Below are 16,010 nucleotides of genomic sequence, written 5' to 3'. Positions count from 1 at the left end.
TTTGACACTGCTCTTTCTTCGAAGTTCGCCGTCGGAAGTCGCTTTGATACGGCAAGCGTAGGTTTTGCAGATCTTTCCAAGCATGAAGATCCACCGAGTCGAGTGTCTATGCACCAGTGCTGACACCCGACAGAGTCAACCGAAAGGTCAGATCCGTGTCCGATTGTCTAATCTCGCGGGAAAACGTTTTCGGCCCTGAATTCTCCGCTTGAACACGTTCCACTTCTTTCGCTGGCAACTCCTAAAGGGAGCCCAGCGGGGCGACATTTCCTCTTGGCAGCCTTTCCTTTACCCCTTGGGAATTACGGTTACAGAGATCCGGTATAGTGTCTACGCCGAGATATTACCTCGCGTGTCGCCTCATTTTCGTCTGTGTGCTTCTGCCTTCTCTAGCAGCGTCACTATCCTCCCCAATCTCCCTCATCTGTGTCACGAGATGTGCGCTCGTGCCTCTCTTTCGTCCTTTTTTCTCGACATCAGTGCGATGGCATCGAAAACGTGCGAAGGAACGGGTGGTAGAAACAAAATCGATTTTATGGTGGAAGGGTCTTTCCGAAACGCCACTTTGGCTGCCGCGAGGCCGATCTGCTTCACACGATTGACAAACACTACATTGCTTTCAATCCTAGACCTGCTTCGCTTTACTTTCCCTCTCGACAAAGATGAACGAAAAGCAAATGACGAGCAATGGCAAAAAAAGGGAGCCGATACCGAGAGGCGAGAGCTGAAGCGAATATCGAGTCGCAAGGAAGATTGAGAAACGATAGAAACGAAAACGTTAAAAACGTGCCAAACAATATGAGAAAAAAAACAAAAAAAGCAATTTCAGATCCTTGTGGGCCTTGCAGATCTAAAAGATCGCTTCAAATGCGCTCCCGTCGTCTACCCATTCGAAATCAAACATTCCCTTGAAGATGTCGAAAACCGGAACCTGCAGCTCCATGGGTACTTGCCCAGGAAGCATGTGAAAGCGAAGAAAGGTTGGCGGCCGTCGGAAGTAGGCACACACCTGGAGAAGAGAAGACGCAGACGGGAGGTATCGAACAATCGCGGTCACCGTGCGAGAACAGGACAAAACGAACATCATACAGAAATCAAGACAACGCAACGCCTGCAAAGCGCACTCACACAAATGAACCGGTTTATATATGATAGGCACGCGTGTGTCTATACTTACGTGAGCGTCAGCTATCTATGCAGATGTGCAGTGCGATGGATATACATGCATATATCATTGCACATGCGATCGCTTCGGGTGTCGTGCTGTAGTAGATGGATACACCATTCAAGCAAGAGCCAAGTGAAATCACAGGTAGATGCTCTGCCCATTTTCTTCTCTCTCGTAGGTCTCTCTCTCTCTCTCTCTATATATATATATATAATTATATCGATATATTTATGTAACTATATGCATATATAAATATATACATATATATATATATATATATATATATATATAAATATGCATGGATGGGTACAGGATAAAGACGGGAAGGGGAAAGCGGTGCGGTACGCCAGAAGGTAGACGTGGAGACGGACATGTGCGCGAAGCGATCCTTAGGTATGCTTAGCGGTAGAGAGAATAAGAGAAATACGCGGTTGTCAAGAAATCAAAAACGGAGGAATACTTACCTGCCGATGCTCCAAGACCCAATGTCGATCTTGGCAGACCTGGCTGCAGTACGCGGCAATGTTGCATCTGCTCCAAGATACGAAAGGAGAATGGAACAAGCGAGTTGGATGAAAAACCGAAAGACTGGATCCCCTGACGGGTGCTCTCTTTTTAAAAAGCCACAGCATGGAATGAAGGAGTGGATAGTAGATGTTCTGTATTGCTCAAGGTGGAAACGCAGTCGGTGGCCTATGGAGCTCAATAGACACCCCTGAAATCTCTGCGCTCCTTGGCGTTGGAAGTGCGTCTCGCTTACTCTTTCCTGCGTGTACTCGAAAGTTGACGTGCATCAAGGGGCGCCACGCCGGGTGAGGTTTGCGGATATCCATTCAGACTGCGGCCACAAGACTCCCTGTTTCTCCACCTATTCTTTTGTTCTCCCCTCCCGTTCCAGTTTGCTCCTCGCCTCTCTTCGTGCTCACTTTGGGCAGTATCGAAAGTTTTCAGCCCCGGGCTGCTTGACTTGTTCTGGGGCCAAGCGAAGATTTTTCGTGCATCCCGGACGCCAGCAGGGGATTTGATCCGGTGACGGGAACAGTCTCGCGAGAGAAGGCCACGGAAGTTTGTAGACGTTGGGGTCGGTTCCCGGCGCAGAGCGCACCGGAAGGGTGAAGGGTTCGAGGAGCTCCGGTTCAATGGCCTGGCCTCTCATTGCCTGAGAACCAATGCAGAACCGAAATTTTCTTTCAAAGTGAATAGGACTCGGCAACGCATTTCGAGGCAGCTCCTTTCTGTCCTGCACTAGCCATGTGCACATCTCCACTGACGCGCGGCAAAGTGCGGAAAACCTGCCGATGGGCTATGGCCGTTAAACAAGCGCCTTCTTTCAGTCACTGTCACACACCATAGCACCCCGGCGCATTTTGCTCCAGGGGAGGACATTTCCGCGAAAGGCACACTGTGCCTCGGCGTTCAGGTGTCTCCAACGGTCCTACCTATCGCATCCGTGTTTCACAACAGCCCCGTCGTTGACTGTTGTGTTCTCAGGCTTTCCTCGTCCTGTGCCGTCCGGTCCCAACCAGCCTTTTGCGTGTGCGTGTGTGTGGAGAAGACAACCTAATGGATAGCTCCGTTCCTGGCTTCCAGTCCGCTTCACGTCTGCAGAGAGCGAATTTTGGATCACGTCTCTCTCAGCGAAAGGGAGACGGTGCCTGGCAGCGTTTCGTGCGCTTCTCCATCAGTGCTTTCCGGTCGGCTTTCTTTGGATATTGCTATTTTTTCTCCCTCGGTTCTCGCTCCCTACCGTGAAGAGAGCCTTCCGTAGACACTTGGCATTGCGTTCGACGTGGTCCCAGGTCTCGCTATCAGCGAGATCTGGACGGTTCTCGCCGAGCAAGTGCAGGAGTTTCGAAGCGATTCTCTTGTGAATAAGTCGGGCTGCTCTCTGTGGAAGCGCCGCGCCGTCGAGACAGGTGAGGTAGAGCAGATCCGTGATGAACGCCAGGATATCGCCGACGAGAAAAACGTTCATGACGCATGCGGAATTGAGTGCTGCCGCCAGGTGCATCCAAATGCACGGGACGCACGTGTCGAAACTCTTCGACAACGACTCAAAGAAACCTGAAGGGAAACACGACACAACAAGCAGATCTGCATGGGTGTCGGAGGTCGTCTCAAAGTGTAAGTCGCAGCCGAACCCACAAGATGGAAACACTTCAGACTTTGTCTACATTGCACGGGGTTTCATGCGCCCATAGGCACCAACTCTACACACTTCAATTGGAGGACCAGAAGCGAGAACGCCACGCAGATGGATAACGCCTGGACGACGGGACCCATACGGTGTGAGCCGAGAATGAGGACAGCATGCACCAGTCGCGTTTTTCCCTAGCGCGCCGAGAGGGGAGAAACGAAGCCGAGGGAAGCCAAGAAGATGTGCAAAACATATGAACAGAAGTCGCGTTGCAGCTGACTGGAGGAATGAGGTTTGCAGCTGAGCACGAGGAAACGCAAAATCCCCCCATCAGGCAACAGAAAAGTATATACAAAGCAAATAGACAACGGCGACGAGTGTCAAGACCGAAGAAGGTACCAGAATCCTGAGGACGGAAGCTGGAAGAGAAAAGAGGAAGTCTCGGGGAGAAACGACGAAACAGCAAACGAACGAGAAGGAGACCGTAAGCCGGGGTAGCCTAGCGCACAGGGCTCGGGAAAGGCAAGACAACAATGGGTAAGTCAGACCGGGGAGGCGCGGCCGGTCACTCGTCTAGAGAGCAGCTACGGTATACACGCACAAATGAGAAACGAAAATTTAACAGAAACAAAGGCCACCCATTCTTGAGAGGAACTCACCTTGAGGACGTCCTCCGTACAGAAACTCAGTCAGGAGGAGAAAGTAGGAGTGTATGGCGTGGACTGCTTGCGGCATCTCTGGGACCTGTCGAAAATCCACCATATCGAAAGGTTAGTTTTTCAACATATATTCATTTACTTTGCGACAGTTAAAAAGCACCAAGTACGACAAGCACCCCTGGCTCAGTTTATATATTAATATATATATATACACATATAATTCTGTATGTAGATGCCTGCGATGTGCGTTGCTCGCCATGCGCCGTATACGCGCATATGTATGCATACGCACACATCATTGAACAGGCGCACAAGCGAGTAGAAACAGTATGCAAAAAGGAGTGTGAGGGGTACAGAGAGAAAGACCTGTCGCTGGTCATACTGACACGAGGGCAAATTGTACGCGGACACCCAGGCACCCCACAGACGTGAAGACAGCTAGCTGGATCGCCGTAGAGAAATACGCTCATCTCTGGTCGCTTGTGAAATGATTGGCAGATAGGCAGGGTGCACACAGGTTCACGGAGAGAAAGGGAATAACCGGACACGCAGATGGAGGGGGAGAGGACAGATGTAACGGTCGATCGACAACGGGATACGCTAATTTCCACGCGTTGGTGACGCCCCTGCGAGGGGCAAGCGGCGTTTTTCCGTCCTTTCAGCTTGGTGCTGTCAACCGACACGGTTCTCGAATTTGGTGCCCGCCGCGTTATCGATCTCTAGGAATGCCTAGGCTTCTGAGGCGGCAAGCACCCTGCCCAGGTGAAGCGTCGCAAAACCCGATCGATGCAGCTTACTTCACCGTTGGCGAGGACGGAGAAGAAACCATTTGTCAGAGGGCAGGTGAACATCCGCACACAGAGTTCTTCCTTGGTGATGAAATTCGTCTTGTATTCGAGAACAAATGGCCACAGCCGGCCAACCGCTTCAATATTGTATTGAAGCGCGGTGCATGCAGTGGAGTGCTTCAGGAGACACCGGAGCAACGTGAAGGCGAGCGTAGCCATCGAGACTGGGTCCAGCGTTTTGCCGTCTTTGGCAAGATAGGCAGAACGGTCCGGCTGCGAAAACAACTTGTTCCCATAGAAGGAGTAGTGGAGTGACCAGCTGACGCGGTACGCGAAAAAGTTGAGGGAATTCAGGCGAAACAGAAGTCGCTGGAGGCCAGGGATATGCGACTCGAGCGCGCCTGGAAACCAGCAGGAGAAAACGGAAGCGCTCGGCTGATCCAATGGCGAAACGGTGTCAACGCATGCCCTCGCCGCAGCTCATGGAATTTCTGTTTGCCACATCGTCCCGGAAGTTTTCTTCACGCTTGTTTTGTGCGGACTCATGTACACTTGGTCACGTACGCATGCACCTGTCTGTTTCACAGCATCCGCAGAACTCCCGCTGCTTATCAGATTTCCTCCTTCGCTCGTTTTCCCTTGCTCGTCGGCCCCGCTAACTCTACATGCATATCGGCGCACACACATTAACCATGCGAATCACGCAAGCATATATATATATATATATATATATATATATATATATATATATATACATGACTTGTATATAAAGAGATATAGAGGGAGATATTTTCCAGCGTGTCAACTTATAAAACCTGTGTTTTTTACGTGTATACGTGTATATGACGCCCACTGTGAGAGGCACGCATCTCCAGCGTATCTACGCGTGTCGTTTGGGTCCCCTCTTCACTCTGGGTTTTCTTCCCAACTGGCATTGTCGTTACGCATCTTCTTTTCCCCCTGTCTCCCTACCTGTCATGAGGTAGTTGGATAGGCGGAACATCCTGGGCAGATTGCGAGTGTAGTATACCCAGTCGAAGGCACTAGTTGCGGGATCCCAGTCTAGGAACGTCGCGCCCGTGTAGTTCGTGTAGAAAAGCTGGAACCTCTCGACAGTCAACGAGAACCAAATGCTGTGAAACAGTTCCGCCCAGAAGCGGCCTCGGTGGAGGCGCCCTATGAGCTCTGCCCCCGATCGCCCCAGTCGTTCGCGCAGGGGAACTGGCATCGGGTGTCGCAGCAGTGTGGCAAGAAGACCGGCTTTAGGCAACTGAAAAAGAAAGGCAAAAAGTGCGACCGTGGCCGTGCGGGCACGTTTTGACTGTGAAACCATTAAGCATCAGCGGTCCCCAAACCTCAAGCAGGATATTTTCCCGCCATTTGGTGCCTAACTTTTTTCTCGTCCCCACCGCCCCCTGCATTCTCTCCACGCCAGGCACTGGAAGCGAGACCAGAAACAACACTCTGCGGCGGATCGGGAATCCATTCTCCCCAACGGGAAACAGAGACCTTGGCTCAGTACCCGAGTCGAACGCAAACGTGGCGCCAGGAGGCGCGATGTGTGGCCCACAAGCACACAGCTGGACTAGGCGTGACTCGAAACTTGGCAATCGGTTCTCAGCTACCCTGAACTCTACGAAGTTAGACGTGCCTACAGACCGTCATATACATAGATAAAGCGTGTATTTGTGCAGGTGGTTCAGACCGGGTCTAGATCATTCCTTCGAGTTAATACCGTCGCTGCCTTCCCCCAGAAATGAGTGGAGATGCGTGTACCAAGCGCGCGCGGGCTTCTTTCTGTTTAAGCAAGTGCGGAGCGTCTGGTGTGGCGTAGCGTGGCCCTCGCCGTTCCCGTAAAAAGAGGATCCCGTGCCTCTCCCGCGTTGTGCTCGCTGTTTTGTCAGCACGGCATTCAGTGCAGGTTCGGCTGCAGCGAAAACGGCTTACCTTCTGTCTCCAAGGCGGACCCAGCGTTTCGTTGATCGTCTCGAGAACGCGCTCCAACTCCCATAAGTAATCCCTTTCTTTGCTGATATTGAGTTTTGGTTCAGCCCCCTTTGGCCTCTTTGGGCCCCATTCCCGATGACAGTACGGATGGGGCAGTCGAGGGGAATCGATCGGAGGGGGGGGCGTTCCGGCAACCGTCGTTGTCGCGTCTTCGTCTTCGTCTCGGCACTCAAAGCTTCTTCTCCAGTCTCTGCTCCTGAGGAGTTTTATTTCCAGTTCGTCCGAGCCACTCGGCGACTCAGTGCTGCACACTGGGGCTCCGGCGTACAGTTTCGCCACTCTCCTCACTGCATGCACACGGCCACACCGGCCAGTTGGATCGATGCGGCAAACGCTACTGAGAAGCAGCCGACAAAGAACGAAAAGGGCGGAGAACACGACAGACGAAACCTCCGCAGCAGGGGACAGCGTGGAGCATTTTCCTCCGTAGTCAATCGAGACCGCCGAGGCGAGGTCCACCCTCGAGGCGAATCGAGAAAGCAACGGAGAAAAGAGGAAAACAGAGGAAGACGGTGACGATCGGGAAGAAAGGATGAACAACACGCATTTTCAACATGGAGAGCTTGGAAGCCGCTGTCTCGCTCCCTGACGCTGTGTTTGTCGCGGCGACCTAAACATCGGATGACGGGAGAAGAACAGACGCCCCACAGGCGACAAGGACAAAAACCGAAATGAGGAAGCGGGGAAGAGAGACTAGACACGAAGAGCTTACAATTCATCCATCTCGTGCGCTTGTCGCTCTCCGGCTCCTTCATCAAGTGTCTCACCACCTTGGCCGCGAACTGCACGCAAGCACACAAGGCAGAGGCGAGTCGTCACGAAGCGACGCAGGCTAAGAGTCCTCGAACCCGAGGTGGAGTCCTCCAAACACGAAAGGGGACACTGCGAGAAGAACACGATCCGAGGCACACGTGCGGTCCGCGACCCAAAATAAACGCACTCTCGCAACTCTCGCAGGTTCGCATGGAAGCACGTCCGGCCTCTCCATTTCTTAGATCGCCTGGCATTTAGAGAAGCAGAAATACAGCTGTGGTGTTGCGTTCGTCGGCGTCACGACGGGCGGAGCGAAACGCGCGGTTCGTCCTTGAACGAAAAGAGGTTCAGTCGCTGTTTGCCGAAGCGACTTAGCAGAGGAAACGTAACCGACTCTTTAGGAGATACCCGAAGAACCGCGGAAGGTCTCCTGGGTTCTTCACCTTCATTCTGTAGAGCCGTCGCCACTGCTCACGAGAGAGGAAAGGCCCGTGAAACTTGACGCGGTTTTCGGTCCTCGAATCTAAGCCGCGGGGCAGGGACAGAATCTCGTCTTGGAGTGTGTTCTTACAGCCGAACGCGTGCGGTGAGGCTTTTTTCCAGGCTCCGTCGCTTACCCGAACCCTCTCATGAGACGACCTAATCTCATCTGTGACCCGAAATTGTTCACATGTGTCTTCCGAATCCAGGCGGAAGAACAGATCCACGTTCCTGTCGGTCAGAGTCGGTTGGCGCGACCAGGAAATCCCTTCAAAGGGAAGGGCGTCGTGGAGGCGGTGGGAGACCTACGAAAAAGAACACAAGATTTAAGCAGTGGCAGCCGGCACTCTCCATGTGCCGTAACTGAGAGCTCCCGTCTACGGGCGCGTGCCTATGCAGCACGTAGAAAAACGTCCCAACGGATCGCCAACAGACAGGCAAAGTGACCACATGCAGCCGGAACCACAATGGGCGCATGCGCACATGTTTATGCAGAGAAACGCCCCGCGACACTGCAACCGGGACTGCAGTCTTGACACGAAGACGTCCCATTGCCGGGGGAATACAAAAAACAGAGATGCAAAGAAACAGAGAGCTTAACCATGACCGGCGCAGCTAGTGGTCCTGTCGACAGCCGAAGAAGCGACAGAGGAGCGACACGGGAACCCACATAGTAATTGAAGAATTCTGTCCTCAAGCGATTGGCCTTTCGTGTGTACTGAAGCACATCCAGTGACGCCAAGCTATCTGCCCCACATCGCGCTGAAAAGCGTAGCCACCTCGACGGCTGCGGGGGGCGAAGAAAACGAAAAACACGGGCTGAGGCGGAAGCAAGGGAACGCGCAGGAGCACAAAACGTGCGCGCGCCCGTCGAGTCTCTCAAACCGTTGCTGCTTCTTATGCCTCATGCGGAACGCAGCAGTGCCTTCCCACAGACGCAAATCCAGCATACACGCGCGTTTGGTCCTCACTTTTTCAGCTACGGTGGAAATTCTGCCGAGAGACGTGATATCCCACTCTTCTTGTTTCTGAGAGTAAGGGAGAGGAACGTATGGACTGGACGTCAGCTTGGCGTCTTGCTCTGCATCTCTCCTCATGACTGCTTTTTCGTCCTCATCCGTCCTGAATACAAACGAGGCGCCCAGGAGACCTGCAGATGCACACCGGTGGAAAACCACCTCCGAGGCAAAGCAACGCCTGGTGGAGAGTGACGAGACTGGCGTCGACGCAACAGCGATATTTCGCCCCCCAGCAACATGAAGCGAAATTGCGGATATACTTCGAGTTTCCTTCTTGAGGGCAGAGCGGTCTCTTTGCCTCGTACACGCCCGCCCCTGTCTCCTATTCTCCTCAAGCCAGCTGCATGCAGCCTAGTCCATCACAGAATGCTCGAGCGGCCCATTAACCTCTTTGTGTCTTTCGCCGCTCCTCGTTTTGTCCCCCGCGTGTCGCCCTAGCTTGTCGGACAGGTCGCTTTGCAGTATCTGAGCTGTCGTGATGCCTTCCATGTGTCACCGCCGAAAGTCCCTCTCGGTCACGAGAGAAGTATCTCTACGCGGCAACGTCGCACTGTGTGGATGCAGGCAAATGTCCAAAAGGAGCCAGGGAGATGCCGGATTCGCGCAGATGGATTTGGCATGTGCAGATTAAGCCCGAGGAAAACACACCGGTGCTCACAGAAGTGTACGTAGAGCGTCACGTGCCCGTGATACGCAAGGCTTACTCGGATCTGGATCCCGCCTGAGCCTTGGACTGCCGGTGGCGGTTTTCGAGGAGCATGCTGCTGAATTCTTTTGTCCCTCTCTCTTGCTTCGTTTCGTATGTCCTGTGAGTTCGCTCCATGTACGCGTCCCCTGCAGAACGTTTCGGAACAGAGGGGAGGCGAAGACGCCGAGAGCTGTGAAAAAGTCGGCAAGCGGCACCGGGACGGTGTGACGGTTACCCCGTGGGCAAAGCGAGCGTCTCTTCATAGAAAGAAAGGGGATAGGCAATCTCCGGTGGACGGCTAATGGAGCAACCAGAGAGGGACCGGAGAGCCCAGGCTCCCACGCGTCCGTTCCCCCCCTTCGAGGTTGAATGCAGCCACGCAACAGGCGAGAGAGAGATTGTGTTTGCGCGAATCAATGTAGCTGCGTCCGAGACACGTGCTGTTCTAGGCAGATCTGTAGCTCTGCAGAAAACGCCGCGTGCGGCAACACCTACAAGCGCCTCTCTCCAGAAGCGTGGATTCGAGTGGAGCGTTGTCCATGCGAGATAGAGGTTCTTCTGGCATTTCCTGCAGTGTTTTGTCGAACTGGAAACAGCGAGACAGAAGACGCAAAGTTCCCGGAAGACAACGAAATGGAGCCGCGTATTTCACACGAGTTTAGAATGAGCGAATACGTTCGTAAACGGCAGGTCGGCGCGGACCGCCCGCGCGCCTCTCTGCCTGCATGACTGGCTTCAGTGGTGGAGCGAACGTGGCTGGGATCGGTCGCTTCTTTAGGCACCTGAAAGAGCCAAGCGAAAGATAGATCTGTTGACAAACTCTCCGCTACCTCCGGAACTTACCACCGTCGGCGCCGAATCGGACGGTTGTTTGGTTCTGGGCCCATCCGTCGAAGCGTCCTGTTTAGCGAGGAGCCCCGTGCGCGCACTCGACGCAATCCACGGAATTCCTGAGCCGGGACACAGAACAGAAAAGGCCAGAAGACATTCGCGCCACGTCGCAAACACGAACCGGCGTTCTGGGATCATCGCGTCCCGTATGTGCGGTCGACCATCCTACGTTGTTGGCGCAAACACAGGTCACCTGGCCGTGAGGCCTTGATATGGGGTGATACCCCGAGAACCACGTGCATTCGATATGCCTACAAAGTGCGGGTTCCTCGGATTCGCTCAGAGTGGAGACTCGCATCCGTTCATAACTCGGGATGAATCCAAGGTAGACGGACGCACGTGCCAGGGGAGCGAAAACCGGGGCGCACCAGAAATGCTGAGTCAGCAGCAGATTTCCCTCTCTACAGATAATGTGAAAGCCCTTGGACGCAATTCGAGAGAAGGACAAGAAGCTTCGGTGCGGCTGTACACGCTTGCGCACAGCGCCGCGCCTGTTCCTCCAGAGCGTTTCGCGGGAGAGACTCACGCATTTGATCAGTCGCGCTTTCACCAGGGAGAACGACGGCCGGTTTGTGGAAGCTGTCGCCTCGCTTGGTGAAGTGGATGTCTTCGGCAGGTTTGCCGACTTCTCTCTTGATGAGGTGTTCGTGTTTGAGGCTCTTCTTCTTTTTCGCAGCAGCCCAGTCGGCCGCTGTCAGTTCAGGTTGAGGCAGTGCTTTCTCGATCAACTCTTCCATCTCCTTGAGTCTGTCGCGCACCGAGGATCGCCGCTCGAGGTTGCCATCCTCAACAGCCTCTCTGGCGTCGCCAGCTCTCGATCTCCGTGAGGGTTCCTCTCCCCCCGGGCTGTCTGGATCGCGTGAAAAGAGCCAAGGTCCGCCGCGCCCGTAAGTGATCGTGGCGCGCGGCCAATACAGCTTCCCTCCAACGTGCATCTCTTTCCGCGACGCTCCTGGTTCGGCGCCTTCTCGTCCACTCTCCTCGTGCGTTCGCGACCGAGAATCTGCTGTCGCCGGAGAAGCCCCCAGCCGTCTCGCGGCTCTCTGATCGCTCCCTCTGGAAGTCATCCCAGCGCCTCCAGCGAGTGCCTGCCTTCCCGACCCTCGCCGATCGCTCTCGTCGTCAGCGAGGTGGGTTCTGATGGTGGGAAGCGAGTCGGAACTGAAGCGACGTCTCTCCCTCTCGGCGGAGTCCCTCCGGCGGCCGGCGCCTCCCTTCGCCGATCCTGGCTTCGCCAACGAGCGACTCGAGGGGTGCTCGGAGCTGGGCGAAACGGAAACGCGGAGAGGGGCGTCTGAGCGGTGGGAAGGAGCGCCATGAGTCGCGGAAGGATCTGACGCGTTTCTCGACGTTTCGCGTGAGCGTGCAGAGGAAGGGGGCGGCAGGAGCCTGGAAGACGCGGGAGAGTCCGAACGGGACGGCGCGCGGGCTCTCGAGGCGCCTCTGTGCGAGGAACTTCCGCGCGAACCCTCCGCGTCAGTGCGGTGGCTAGCAGTCCGCCGGGAGCTCGCGCCTGGCGAGGGGGAATCCATCTTCTTGAAAGAAAAGAGTCGAGGAAAACTGGAGAGAAGAGAGCGGACCTGGGGAAGAAGGAGACGGAAGACGGGGACGCAAAGTGCGAGGCGGAAATCCGAGAAAAACCGCAAAAAGCGTTGACAAGCGCCGCGCGACTCTCCGCAGGCCTCAAACGGCGCACAAAGGACACCAACGGACGAAAAGGGGTTCAGCTATGCGTCAAGAAACGAAGAGACTGGGATCTCCGTTCGGAGAGAGCGAAGAAAAACACCGTTTTTCTCCTGGAAACACGGACGAGTGGAGAGAATCGGTGCCTCATTGCATGACAGTCCGAGACAAGCATAGGCGCGACCTACAAACTGCATCTTGTTTCGGGAATGGGAAACCCCGTGAGAAATCTGGTTTCTCAACGAAACAAAGGAAAGTGGAAACGCTCACCTCTCTATTTCCCGAGACTGGCGAGATACCTTCTGCCACACTCTCTCACAAATTCAGCAGCATCTCGCGGGAAACATCGATGTGCAAGCACGCCAGACAAGCGAATCGCGCCGATCGATTCAGGCCTGCGTCCCCGGCAAAGATCCCGCGAGAAAGGCAGCTTTTTGCTTTCCTCTTCTAGTTGCATACGAATCGACTCTTTGTTCCTTTCTGGTTTTTGGAAGGCCGGGGCATTCGCGTCGAAACCTCTTTCTGTTTGACTCCACTCGCGACACGCGCGTGGAGACCCGCGACTCAAAAATTGCTGTCGCGCGAACCCGACATTTTTCTTCACGCTAGCACCTAGCGAGAGAGAGGGTTCGTTGTTAATCGATGCCTGGCGGAGAGAGCCAAGTGTCGCGCGAAAAAAATCGTTTTTCAGAGTGGACGGGTGAGTGGTGCGTTTGAAGGAAAGCGGCGAAGCAAGGGAATGCCGAACGAGGGATTTTGTTGACAGCGAGGAATGCAGCGTTGTCTGTTGCCTGGTGGTGATCATCTCGGATCGGCAAGACAAGAGCGCGAGTCCGCGGGACACGTGTGGAGGGTTGTGTCGGCGTCCTTCCACGATTCTACTGACAGAGAAAACCGTGGGAGGAAAGAGCACAAGAAGAGGGAATGGACGGTTTTTCTTCATCGCTGCAGAGAAGTTTAGCGGTACGCTGGCTGCAGCCTGATGTATCTCTCGCCGCAGTGCCTCCGGCTACATTCCTCCAACCCCCATGACGGAAACGACCGGCTCTTTTTGTCCAAAGTGAACGCGATCTTGGTCGTGAAAGCCGTATGTCGCGTTCGCGCGGCCAGCGGCGAGAGTGTTGAGAAACAGCTCTCGATATTTGTCTTGCGCGAAAGGAGAAATCAGGCTCGAGAGGGGCATTCTGGCGTGTATGCGGAGAGCTCGAAATAAGAGACCAGTGGACCAAAATCGGTACGCCTGCCGATGTCTCTCTAGTCTCAGCCAGAGGCAGGCCATTGTCGGGAAGCAGTGCAGCATGTTTGGGAACAGGCACCAAATCCAGGTTCTGCGCTTGCGCAAGCACAAGGGGGGACGTCTCTCGGCAACTCACGTCCCAGCATGGGCTTTCTGTTCCGAGCGGTAACAGACTCTGTTGTCGTTAAACGGACTAGCCCTGGCAGCGCCTCTGTTCATGACCTCTCCCAAATCGAGAGGCTTCGCTAGAAGTGTCCTGTAGACGCCTATCCAACTCCTGCACGGTCGGTGAGAGAATATAGGGAATCCACCTGGTTCCTATAGACGGCACACGAAGTCACCAGGCACGCAGTACCGCTCAGAAAACAAGTGAAGCTAGAGTCCCTCTTGGACGTTAAAGAAAACGGGATTTCTACGTTTCTCCCAGTGAAACCAACGATCGAAGTACACAGGTGTGGAAATCTTTCACGCCTCGACTCAAGACCGACCCCAAGGGACTCAAGCAGAAATTGCCTTCCCAGGATGCACTCAGACGAACATGGCGTGAAGCCTGGAGTGTCTCAGAATGAGGAAGAAAAACCATCCGGCCAGCGTTCATCACCATCTGAAGCATTGTGCTCTGTTTCTCCACATGTCTTTCGAGCGCAGTTGCTCGGTTTTCCCGGAGAAGAACACCCTGGGGCTCGCCCCAGAAAGTTCCTCAGAGCTCCAGAAAAACCGAAGCGCAAACTGCGTATTGATGGTGACGTGCCTCACTTGGAGAGGAAGTGAATCAGTGACCTGAAACGATCTGTATCACCAACAAATCTTGAGACCACATACACGCCTATGAGAAACTACGGGCTTACGCCGAATCTCTTGGATAGGCACGTGCTTGTCGCAACTACAGTCCTGTTTGCAGAGGTCACGTTCGGCGTCCTGCGGGATGTTTCCGCCTAAACCCAGATAAGTCCACGACTGGGGAAAGCCTTCGGGTAGCACGGACTTTTCGGCGACTGGAAATGTACGGAATCTCAACCTTTTGGCGGCGGAAATACGCCACGCATTCTCAGCCTCACACGTGGGGACTCCGGTTTGCTAGTTGTAGCCTGTGTAGGGTTTATAGGGTGAAGGACACCTATGCTCCACTACCCTGGTTCCGCTTTCCTTTCCTGTGCCACGCGGATAATCACCGAAAGATGTTCGGGAAAGCACCCCGGTGACACGGCACATATGCCAGTCGAACAGCTACGGTATAGCCTGTTTAAAAGTGGGTACCTACAGGCGGCCTCTGTTGTTACAGCTCCGACGAAGCCCTGACGAGTTTGGTTTCACTTTTCTCTTATTGCTGGACCTGGAATTTTGAGTTGTGCTGCCACCGGATCGTTATCGTCAAGGTCAAGTTAAGAACGCCAGTATAAGAGGAAGTCTCTGACTTTCGGCCGAATTGCCATGGAAGTCCACTGTACATTTGCTGCCGCAAGGAGAATCCCCCGTTCAAAGATGCACGCCCTCTACCAGGCCTTCCCGCCTAGCCGTATAACCCGCGCAATCTTCAGTCTGCCTGAAGAGCACCTTCTGTTCACTGCAGCACACAATTCCAAGGCCCAGCCCTCGGCGGTCTGAATCACAATGTGCGTTGTCTTCGAAGAGGCGGTTTAAAAGATCGAGTCTAGACCGTGTGGTGTGTGTTCTCCACTCGCCTCAGTACACTCTCCGTCTATGCAACACCATCTGACTTGCTCGAGGCTCCCGCTCAAGTTGACAAATCACTCCGAAGCCGTACAAGGATCTGCGCCTTCCCACCATAGACACCGCCGTTCAACGAGCAAACTGTAGCCCATGCGTACCTGACCCGGTGGCCTGGGATGAACCGCGTGCACGCGTCACATCCCCCGCGAGCAGTTTTTACCATTGACGCCCCCGTCTTTATTTCTAGGCGAACGACCAGAAGGTTGCAGATGGGAAGACGTATTAGTAAGAAAGATGTGTGAGACTGCAGGGGCCGTTGCGAGCGGCGCGGGAGCTTTCACTCTCGAAAAGTGCTGTGCATGCACATCGAGTGTCTCCGGAGACACGGGGCTGGCAGGAGCTCGGGATTGCCGCGCAAAATAGGGAACCCCAAATTCGGTGTCCACAAGGGTGCCTCGAAAACATAGTCAGGGAGTCCTCCTTTGTTCATACGATAACCCGTCCGGATGCTCCCAGTATAGCCTCGGGCTTTGTGGTGTCTCTGCATGCTGATGGAGCGCAGCGGTCTTGGCGCAGCCCCAAACAGTAGCCGTTTTCCCTGTCTCTCGGTTCCTTCCTCGTTGCCTCAAACACCGAAAGCTCTGTTGGTTTCTGCGTAGTGGCCCAAAATTGCAAATCTGTTCGCCGCGAACGGCCTCACCACACGGCCCGGAGGTCCGTGTGACAAGACAAACCGGTTGGTTGCTGGCTCTGTGAGAACAGTCGCGAAAGTGCACCATGTCAGTGCACTCGGCTCCCTGCCTGACGTCTCTACTCTTTGTGTTTTCCG

At 54.3% G+C, this 16,010-nt stretch overlaps 1 protein-coding gene across 1 annotated transcript; it reads right to left on the bottom strand.

The window, feature by feature from the left end:
• Window positions 1-850: 850 nt before the first annotated feature.
• NCLIV_014570 (conserved hypothetical protein) lies at window positions 851-12,122 on the bottom strand (the record flags this gene model as incomplete). Its single annotated transcript, XM_003881647.1, has 15 exons — window positions 851-1,009; window positions 1,633-1,699; window positions 2,095-2,327; window positions 2,916-3,232; window positions 3,965-4,049; window positions 4,762-5,153; window positions 5,725-6,022; window positions 6,700-7,046; window positions 7,472-7,541; window positions 8,130-8,297; window positions 8,964-9,114; window positions 9,716-9,845; window positions 10,195-10,285; window positions 10,543-10,649; window positions 11,117-12,122. 15 exons carry the CDS (start codon window positions 12,120-12,122, stop codon window positions 851-853), a joined length of 3,621 nt encoding a protein of 1,206 aa, XP_003881696.1.
• Between the last annotated feature and the right edge of the window lie 3,888 nt (window positions 12,123-16,010).

The sequence above is a fragment of the Neospora caninum genome, chromosome V, assembly GCF_000208865.1.
Source record: "Neospora caninum Liverpool complete genome, chromosome V".
Taxonomy (NCBI): domain Eukaryota; phylum Apicomplexa; class Conoidasida; order Eucoccidiorida; family Sarcocystidae; genus Neospora; species Neospora caninum.
This window is presented reverse-complemented; position numbering and strand designations above follow the sequence as displayed.